Source organism: Squalius cephalus, assembly GCF_949319135.1.
Source record: "Squalius cephalus genome assembly, chromosome: 14".
In the NCBI taxonomy this organism is placed as follows: Eukaryota; Metazoa; Chordata; class Actinopteri; order Cypriniformes; family Leuciscidae; genus Squalius; species Squalius cephalus.
Window position 1 is genome coordinate 20919327 of NC_137135.1, and position 10663 is coordinate 20929989.

At 36.8% G+C, this 10663-nt stretch overlaps 1 protein-coding gene across 1 annotated transcript; it reads right to left on the bottom strand.

Moving 5' to 3' along the window:
• Nucleotides 1-282: 282 nt before the first annotated feature.
• sash3 (SAM and SH3 domain containing 3) lies at nucleotides 283-8435 on the bottom strand. Its single transcript, XM_079892275.1, has 8 exons — nucleotides 8194-8435; nucleotides 5667-5765; nucleotides 3687-3821; nucleotides 3265-3409; nucleotides 3029-3180; nucleotides 2113-2322; nucleotides 1856-2000; nucleotides 283-1767 (listed from the first exon to the last, which is right to left on the bottom strand). Exons 1-8 carry the CDS (start codon nucleotides 8254-8256, stop codon nucleotides 1547-1549), a joined length of 1170 nt encoding a protein of 389 aa, XP_079748401.1. The 5' UTR covers nucleotides 8257-8435; the 3' UTR covers nucleotides 283-1546.
• Nucleotides 8436-10663: the final 2228 nt, after the last annotated feature.

A 10663-nucleotide genomic window follows, 5' to 3' on the forward strand; every position in this document is an offset into this window, starting at 1 on the left:
ACCAGCTACACAGGGCAGTATTGATAAGAAGTGAATTAAAGATTTGGAAAAGCCAGCTTAAAATGGATACCCGTTCAGTGCCATCTAAAAGCATTTGGAAGTGTATGAACTGGAATGTTTGTGAGATGCATTAATTTGTTTGGTGTTGAAAAATGTGTTGAGGGTAAAAGTCCGTTATTGCAGGAAATGTAGTCCTACATAACTAACAGAATGTGCTTCAGATGTTTAGTTTATAGCAAACGAGTACAATGGTGTGAACAATTGTGATGATTGTTTACACTGTTACTGTGTATGGAAGATGTGAATATTAATTTGCTAGGCTGAAGGTATTACTGAGTATATGGAAATGTGCTTAAAGTTGCGCTGAATCAATCCCACTACTTTGTTTTTTTCATGAATTTTGTGTCATATGCTAATATGCTAATTTACTAAATGAGGCACATAAATAATCAAAATCTTTAATGCCAAGTCAGTGTAATGTGTAAGTTTGGAATATTAGCAAATGATGGTCTGCTCTAGATATGTGGATGCGATGCATAATGTACACATTGTACGTCATCACGAATTGGGTTATGTTCAGTTTGCTTGGTAATAACACTGTGATCATGTATATCCTCATACTCTCCACTTTCTACTTTATGAATTTGTGTGTAAATGTATGTTCATTAAATTATATGGTATTATTACAATTTCTTTGTGGTTATAGTAGTTTCAAATTTTTTTTTTTTTTGTTAAAAAAGCAAACCCTGAAAGTACAGACATCAATATCAAGACAAACGGAACAGTAGAAAGGAAATACAAATATTGAATAAACAACAAAAAAAAACATATTATAACAAACACTTCTACAAACAGGAACCAAAATCATTGACTATAGAAGCAAAAGAATAATATGCAAGTACATGTGCATTAACTAAACAATGTGCCTTTCCTCTTTCATTCCTGGCAACAACAAAAAAATGAGTGCATTAATTGCGTATTACTCTGTACATTCATCAGGCCAGAAACGGAAGAATAGTAGTCTATAAAATGCTACTTCATAGCTAAAGGTATGATGATGATGATGATGAAGAAACTTCTCAGCTGTTAGAGGATCACAGTTAGATCACACATGTCATTTACCATAATAGATGTCTTGAATATTTAACCTTGTGAGTAAAATCAATATTTGGGGCACCACCATGCTGCTTATTTTATGATGTAAGAACATAGCCTTAGGTTTAATCCATGGCATATTGCTTGGTGCGAAGTCAGTTTTTCAAAATCCCTCAAAAAACGTTGTTTCAGTTAGATTTCAAAGTCTTTTGAAGATATTTAATGTGGTGTCGGACGTTCTGAACAATAAAGTCAAAGAGAAAGACTACGGTTATAGATGATAGTACCTTCAAGACCTTCTATGAGGACCTATTGGCTTCTGTATGGGCTGTGCATATAAAATAGTTTCCTTCGTGGAATTCAATCCAGCATGTGGTTACGAAACTCTCGATCCATCATAGAGAGGTTAAAAGTTTTAGAGAAGCAGGATCAAAAGAACATTCTGGTGGCTTCACTCTGTTTGATTCTCAGAGCTTTCCTCCACCTTCATCCCCTCCAGTTGTTCCTGAACAGCATTGAGCTTTGTTTCTGTGTCCGGATCTGTTTCTGGCTCCGGTTGGGATTCCACCTGCGGCTCCTCACGTCCGTTTGCCAGATTCTCTGTGCTCTCGTAACAACCCGAGTCCCGTGGCATTTCAGTCTTTTGCTCCTCGGTATCGGATTCATCCTCCGCTGGAGAACAGAATGGATGTTAGTACATCAAACAGACTTCAATTATAACTATGTTGGACACAATTAGGATAACAGTCTAGATTCGTACAGTCATGAAGCAGTTCTGTTGCTTTCAGTATCTTCACACGTTGCTCTGGGTCAGTAATGTTCAGCTCGTTCAGGTGAGACTCCTTCAGGCCGGTGAAGTCCTCCAAGCTCTGGAAGCCATGCATGGACAGGAGAGATCCCAGTTCCTGGGCACACAGTGGTCAATCACAAGATGTCAAAGAGCAGATCATCTTGCACTATGATGAAATGGCACACAAATTTAAAAGAAAACAGCAATGAAAGTAACTTGAGGCTTACAGTTAGGCCTATTCTCTCCAGAACTTCCTCCAAGGTTTTTGGTTTTGGTTTCTGGCGTCCGTGACTGTGACATCGCTTCCTCTTTGGTGGCGTGTCCTCCTCTGGTAGTATTGTGACGTAGATGAATTTAAAGGAGCCCACTTTGTTATTGAGTTTACCAGTCCAGGTGCCTACTGGTGGCTTCTCAATAATCTGGATGATGTCTCCTTTCTGTGTGTTTTGAAAAATATCAATGCACTGCATACTACAAATATATATATTTTTTAAGGATTAGTAGTCCCCCAAAATTCTGTTATTTTATACTTTTTTGACTTTCGCCCATGAAAAAAAAAAATCAGAATAATATACTGGTTGCTTTTTATCTTGTGATTGGGGACTGCAGTTTTCAAGCTTCAAAAATATTTTCTAACAACATTAAATGTATGGACCACTTTTTGATACTTTTACAGGGCTTTTGCAACCATTTTAAAGCTTGAAGGCTTCAGTGCATTGTAATTGTATAGAAAAGGGCAGCCAGCAATGAAAAAATATTTTTTTCAAAGTTGTATATAAAAGATTATTGGTGTATGTTTTGAATAGAATAGAAAATACTATTCTATTATTATAGAATGCTATTATAGAATGAGAGTAAGTCTTTCTACTTCAAAATGCCGTGTTTAATAGTCCCTCAAAATTACTCTTTTTGTGATACACAGAAAGCAAGGAAAGTGTATTTATATAGCACATTACACAAGGATAATTCAGTGCTTTTCATAAAATGAATCACAACAGATGCATAAACAATACAAAATAATGGAAAAAAATATAAAATGAGTTGAAAATCGATTTAAAATGTATAAAAAAAAACGAATAAGAAGAGAAGAATACATAAATAAATGACTACCATAATTTTTGTTGAAAAAAAAAAAAAGCTGACCTGTAGTTTGAGAGATTCCATGTCATATGGACTGGGGGTGAAGTCAGTGTGGACAAGGGCTCTGCCACAGAAGGGCCCTGTGTAGGTGTTGTCCTCAAGTCTCATACTGTCTCTCTGGCTGAAGCCACTGTCCAGACTCTGTCTGTCAGAACCTGCACATCAGAAAAAAGCAAAATCAATCAGCCTTGTATGATACTGGTTTAGCCAAGATATTGTGCAGGTCTGAGATTGCTTACATCCAGAGAGCTGGCGTGAGAGAGGGCTGTGCATGGTGTCCTCTGAGCTGTTGGAGCACACAGATGTTCTGTTCCCAGCACTGAGATCTGGCATCCAGTCACTCGGAGACATGGGAGACATAGAGCCGTCCTCCCCACTCTCATTCTGAAATCAACAAATGTAACAATTTACAGTTGATTTGAATTCATATCCTCATGAATTTCTTTGTGACCTATCTTTAACCACTGGAAACACCCTGAGGCGCTGACTGTGTAAAATATCCTGATTTCATCCACACGGGGGAGACACATTCAAGCTGTTTCTTAGATGGTTGCTTAGATTCGAAAATTAGTAAAGGAAAGGAAAGGAATATATAATATATAAAATAATGTATGTAATTTAATTTACACAACTTGAAATGCTAAAAATAATTTAGACTCACCCCCTCCTCTGCAAGGGCTTTCTGTACCATCTTGGATGTTTTACGGGTCATTGTGCGAGATATGACATTTCTCCATTTCTTTCCAAGTTTTCCGTTACTTTTACCTGAATCCTCTGGTGGTGCACCCTCAAACTTCTGTAAGAAATTTCACACAAAAAAGATGCTTTCAGTAATTGTCAGTTGTTTTTACTGTGCGCTTGTTCAGTTTAGCAACTAAATTTGTCTTATCGACTCATCAAACTTCCCCTTGTGTTGTCTAAAAAGAGCTACAGGCAATGAATAATTGTTGCTAGACTGGCTGTCCTGTTTCCTAGCTCCATGGTTAAAGAAACTGAGACAGAACTCTGTTAGAACTAATTGCCTTGATTTACCTCAAGTAACCTCACTGGGACTTTGTTTTTAATTTCGGTTTGCAGTTTTTCGATGTGCTATTCATAACCCATTTCTAATCTGCCATGGTTCAGCAGTGCCATGTTTGTCCTGGCTGAGCTGAATCAGCACACATTTGTTTGTGGTATAACCGCAGTATAAGTAGTGTTAGTTTTAAAGCGGTGGGCCCCTGTTTTACGCAGGATTTCCAGTAAAGTTTGTGACGGTGGTTTTTGTGCCATTTGAGTCAATGTGGCTCTGGCTCCTCCTCTCTGAGCTCTACCTCGAAATGTCAGAGGCTCTTGCGTTTACTGTGAGGACAGCGTGTGCAGTTATCAAAGGCACAGAGAAAACAAAAGTACCTGTCAGCGTCACGGGGATTTTACATCAGTCTGTTACATTATACCTTTGATTTGATTATCCCTATTCCACACTGTTCAACACTTTTGTTATCAAACAGACAGTGGACATTGTTTTAACAACAATATATATTATAAATGTATATTATTTATTTTTATGTAAATGTATTTATTATGATAAAATAGTGTCTTATTTGATAGTGAAATAATATACAATATTTTTCAAATGTTTGGAGTCGGTAAGATTTTTGAAAGAAGCTCACCATGGCTGCATTTATTTGAGCAAAAATACAGTAAAAATACAATTACATACACTTTAAAATAAGTTTTCTACTTTAATATGTTTTAAAATGTAATTTATTCCTGTGATGGCAAAGCTGAATTTTCAGCACCACTACTCCAGTCTGTAGTCACATGATCCCTCAGAAATCATTCTAATATGCTGATTTGATGCTCAAACATTATTACCAATGTTGAAAACAGTTGAGCTGCTCAATATATTTTTTGGAAACTGTGATGCATGTTTTTTTTCTTCAGGATACTTTGAATAGAAAGTTTAAAAGAACAGCAAAACTCTAAAAAAATGCTGGGTTGTTTTAACCCAATTTTGGGTCAAATATGGACTAACCCAAACGTTGGGTTAAAAATGCAATTTAAAAATGTAACCCAACGGCTGGGTTTGTCCATTTTTAAATTGCATTTTTAACCCAACGTTGGGTTAGTCCATATTTGACCCAAAATTGGGTTAAAACAGCCCAGCATTTTTTAGAGTGAAACATTAATCTATTGTAAAAAAAAAAAAAAACAACCAAAAAAACATTTTAATGCATCCTTGCTTAATAAAAGTATTAATTTCTTTAAAAAATAAAATCTTACTGACCCAAAAGTTTTGAACGGTAATGTATATACAAATATGTATAAAATATTATTAAAATTATACCACTGTATACTCTTAAAAGCAGACAGAAGGTTAAGCAGGCTCTCTGCTTGAATGGTTAATGAAAGTATGACATCCTGTCTGGATATTTTTAAAAGTGTGGTTTTAGAGATGAAGCAGTTATTAAGAACCATTCTAGCAGTTGAATGTTAATGCTGACTGCAAATGAGTACAGATTCTGTTGATGCTGTTGTTTTTCTCCTCTGAAACAGCAGATATTGGTCAATTTGCACAGCGACACATGATCTAATATTCTGATACCCATAAGCTTGAGTACAGCAACTTCATCTCCATATAACAAACTACTGCACTTACAGTTTCATCCAAGGTAGCCTCAGGGCACACTGACACTACAGGTGACGATGGCTTTGGCTTCATAAAGTCTTTGAAGCTGCTGGATCTTTGCAGAGACAGCTACGAAGAAAGAACAGTTTCTCATCAGAGACATTTAAAGTTACAGTAGTATTCAGATACAGACAGACGGACGGATAGATGGATGTAGATATTTTGTCCTATGCATTCAACATAAGGCCATTGGGTCATGAGCAATACAAGGAAAATGTGAACAGCAGAGTCATGATGAAAATGTTATCTCTATGCATCACGAACAAATCCAGTTTAGTTTAACCGATACTGTATATAGCTCATATTATAATGGCCATTAAATGCTATTGTATTTCCACAAGCATATATCCTGATCAATATTTGGAAGCATTATCAAACCTCCAGAGCAACATTTGGGCAGAAAGATCCACACTATCTTTTTCAGATCCATAGACCAGACGTAATTATAAACATGACTCGTGAGTGTTTTGCAGGATGGAAAAGCTTTTGAATTGTCTATGAAAAATAAGCTGTCATGGTCAGGTTTTCACAGATAGGAAAATGTGTTTAGTGACCCTTTACAGTGTCAAGGTCAATGTAACATCTCAGTGTAAATGAAAATATAGCAGGACAAAAATCACACTTAGCCTAATTAAGGGCCATTGGAATGAATTTGAATTATATCCAACTGCATTATATTAACATTAAATAAAAAAAAATAAAAAAAATCGAATTCACTTATATTCTTAGTAACACTTTATGTCAATGGTCCACTAGACATTCTACTAAGTTACTACTAACTAATTACTTAGTTACTTAGTAGTTACTTACTAGACGTTCTACTAAGTAACTACATGTCAACTACCAGCCATTAGAGTATTAGTAGACTGTCTGCTTAATATCTGCTAACACTTTATTTTGATGGTACGCAACAGACATTCTACTGACAATAAGTAACATGTCAACTTTTTCAAACCCTAACCCAACCAGTCTACTAATACTCTACTAACACTCTAATGAGAGTTTGTTGACATGTAGTTGGACTGTCGAAATAAAGTGTAACCATATTCTGATATGGGATGGTGGGCCAAAGGTCATCATGGTCTGACTTTGGCCCATGAGACCTTTTCAAAGTAATTATTTATCACATGATGTTAATTTATAGGCTAATATACCTATGCATTTAAACTGTAAGAGACACTGTTTTGCAAAGTGTGGCTTGTTAGAGTTGAACCAGAGTTGATTCATTCATAATTGAGGCACTTTTTTTTTTATAAATGATCAAAATCCTTCAGTGTGGGTTCTGTGGGCTGCTGTGCATATTTGTTCCAATTTGACTTTTTCTGTTATCTAAACCTTTCTCTGCGCCACTTTTCTTCAGCACAGGAAGTGGGCATGTAACAGCCAATCCCTGCAGAGCTGTGCAGACAACACACAACACACTGCAATCTGCTAAACCAACCAAATGCGAGAAGAGATCGTTCAGCTGGTCAAAACGAGTGAAATGACAAGAGTTTGCTTCTCTTTGAAAATCATATTAAATTAAATAGTTACACTGTTGTGGAAATCATAGTGTAGCATGTCCTTCCCTATTAATTTCCCCCAAACTGTGACAACATTCTGCCTCTGCATCATCATAAGATGTTGAAATGTATTTTTGACAGATCTCGGCTGAAATGATTACTCATAATCTAAACCATGACCAAAGAGGAAACTGCAGCATTTTGAGATTATGTGGTGGTGAAGTGTTTTCATTTACACCATGCAAATGAACTTCAACTGAATGCTACATCCTCTGCTCTGGATAAGAATATAAGACTTTGATTTAAAAAAAATAAAAAATACAAACTAATGTCATCAAAGTAACCGTGATGCACAACAGCGAGATTTTCCGATCTCGCTTTGCTTGGGTTACATGCATTTATGAAACACCTGCAGTTTCAGAGAGGAGAAATATCGAAACTGCTGGTTATCACACGCAAGATGTGAATCAAATGGAAAATAAGAGTAATGCAGTTAACCGCTGAACGAGAAGTTGAGTGGATTGGGCTGTGAAGACGTACGCGAGCGTCACTTTGAATTCAGGAGATGTGTTTGGATGCTTTGCACTGATGAGGTATGAACTGCTTCAGGATGTGTGCTGCGGTCTGATGTGTTTCTACAGGAACTGCTGCAGCCATGCACAAACCCAGAACAATCATACAGTTTCAGTTCTTAATCTTAAAAATGACAGGTCTGAAGACAAACGGGACATATTACAATAGGACTATTATTCACATTAATGAATGAAAACATTTGAAAAACCCTTCTGTTGATTCAAACGACCAGCAACAAAAGCACATGTTCTGCTCTGATGCATCTTTTCATTTACTTTTTGTGTTTAAACAGCCTATTATGTGTGTTTGCGTTTTCTTGGGAATTTAGACCTCCAGAGGGGTCCTCCAAAAACATCATTTCTACTCTGGCTTCAACTCTTCAAAACTGGGCCGCACACGCAGATTAAGGCACAAACTCTTACCTTCTTCTTTTGCACCTGAGCCTGCTCTTTTTCAGATGCGTTGGATGGTTTCCGCCGTAACATGTTGGTCAAGCTGTGGGTGGGCAGTATTCTCCTGACTCCGAGGACCACAACTATAGATGTGGCAGTATGACACTCGACTGTGCTCAACTAACTCCTGTCTGTCTCACTGCCACGGTGCTCCACTCACAGAACGACAAAAGCCACCAGAGGAGGAAGAGGCAGAAGAAAAGCTGTTCTCTGATCGCTGGAGTGGAGAACTAAACGCTTGAGGAAGTCACATGACTAGACAGGAACTTCTTTTTTTAAGAGCTGGCTTTGGTTGAAATGGTTTATATCAGATAAAAACAAACCAAATGACCTATTACTTACATACTCAGTGATACAGAACATCTTCAACCTGAAGAGCACAAGGAATTATTTTGTATTTCTTGAGATAAACAATAACTTAAGAGACTGATACATACATACATACATTCATACATACATAAAGCAGTTAGATCAGTAATAATTCCGGTAACACTTTAGTTTAGGGTCCAATTCTCATTATAGTTGCTTATTAGCATGCATATTACTAGGATATTGGCTGTTTATTAGGCTAGTACACTGAAAAAAAATGTTCAATTCAAATTCGTTGAATTTAATTAAAAAAATTATCGTAAGTGGTTGCATTCAATTGATTTTACCTACATTTATACAAATGCATTAAGTTGAACTAAAATTGATTAAGTTCAACTTAATGCATTTGTTTAAATGTAGGTAAAATCAATTGAATGCAACCACTTACGATAAAAAAATTGATTAAATTCAACGAAACATTTTTTTTTCAGTGTACTTATAAAGCATATATTAATGCCTTATTCTGTACAACCATATTCTACATCCCTTAACCCTACCCAATACCTAAACTTAACAACTTATATAAACTTATACTTAATAACTATTAGTAAGCAGTAATTAGGAGTTTTTTTTTAGACAAAAGTCCTTAATAGTGAGAATTGGATCCTAAACTAAAGTTTGACCATAATTCCTATTAGTAATTAGGCCATGTCTAAAGTATCATAATGCCTTACTACTGATTTATAAAAGTTACAAAGTCAGTGTGCTGAGACCTGTAAGATCAGCCAACTGAGACAGACAGTGGAGTGTGAGTTGGCAGAGAGTTATTTTTGTTTGTTTGTTTCATACCACATGGCCTTGGCCCACATGGTTTCACTCCCTCCAAAAACGGGCCTGTATGAGTATGAAATATTTGGACAAAAGAAGCCAATGTTTACAGTACATGTAAGATGCAAGTGATATGTAGTACACGACTTTAGATTAAAACGGTAATTTCAGCTGTACAGGCAGCGGTCAAGCACACTGACGACTGTAATGAGGTCACCGTTTTCAACACCTCCTGTTGCTGTAGTTCCTCTTTAGGTCACGCCATACACAGAGCCTCGACTAAAACATGACAGATGTAGATCAGTCCTACTATTGTGAAGATAAGGAACAATATTCAAAGTTGTTTTGAGCTGGAGTAGAACAGGCAAACAAAAGAGTTCAGAGAGAGAGAGAGAGAGAGAGAGAGAGAGATAGAGAGAGAGAGAGAGAGAGAGAGAGAGAGAGAGAGAGAGAGAGAGAGAGAGAGAGAGAGAGAGAGAGAGAGAGAGAGAGAGAGAGAGAGAGAGAGAGAGAGAGAGAGAGAGAGAGAGAGAGAGAGAGAGAGAGAGGGAGGGAGGGAAAGCGGACGTCTCGGAAACCACATTCACACCTTACTGTGGTTCTGACGGAACTGTTGCCAAGCAACAACACCTCTGCAGGCATGAGCCCTTCACATGCAGCTTCAGGCCTGTGACAATTAAAGGGTATTTGAGAAGCAGGTTTCTCAGAAAGCGATGTTAAGATGTGTGACTGCTATGATATCGCGATAGGGCAGGACTTAGAGCATTAGGTGCTTGGTGTGATACTGTCATGCCAGTTTCAGTGCTCTAAAAACCATGCCCTGCTATAAAACAAACACACACAAATGAAATAAACAAACCGAACATGACATATTGTGCCAATATTTTAGAAAGGAGTGGTCACAAGTCATTTTTACACTGAACAATTTCCTTCAGTTTGCTGTGGGATTCATGGAAAACATTATGTTGTTAAATGATTGTTGACAATAAAGTGTATCTCAATTATGGCATCTGAGTGAATCATAGTGAATCATAAATGTGAATTTGTGGCAATGATAAATGTTATAGAAATGACAAAGAGGTATGATAAATACTATACTATATAAAGATATGCTATTTCAAAGTGCCAAAGCAAGAGAATAAAATGTTATGTTAGAGTCGTTCATAATCTTCCAGTTGAATAAATGATTGATGACTACAGGATGATTATGTAAAGTATTTAGCTCTAGCTTTGCTGAAAATTTCTCTGTGGAGTTGAGTGACAAGTATTTTTTTGATTTGGACTCATAGATAGTCACAATGGA

What these genes read in the sequence shown, in the direction of transcription:
- sash3 (XM_079892275.1), bottom strand. Translation starts at nt 8,256, where the DNA reads ATGTTACGGCGGAAACCATCCAACGCATCTGAAAAAGAGCAGGCTCAG. An exon ending in AGGCTACCTTGGATGAAACT is followed by an intron (nt 3,822 to 5,666) that starts GTAAGTGCAGTA and finishes AATTTCTTACAG; the next exon opens with AAGTTTGAGGGTGCACCACC. An exon ending in AAGCCCTTGCAGAGGAGGGG is followed by an intron (nt 3,410 to 3,686) that starts GTGAGTCTAAAT and finishes TGTTGATTTCAG; the next exon opens with AATGAGAGTGGGGAGGACGG.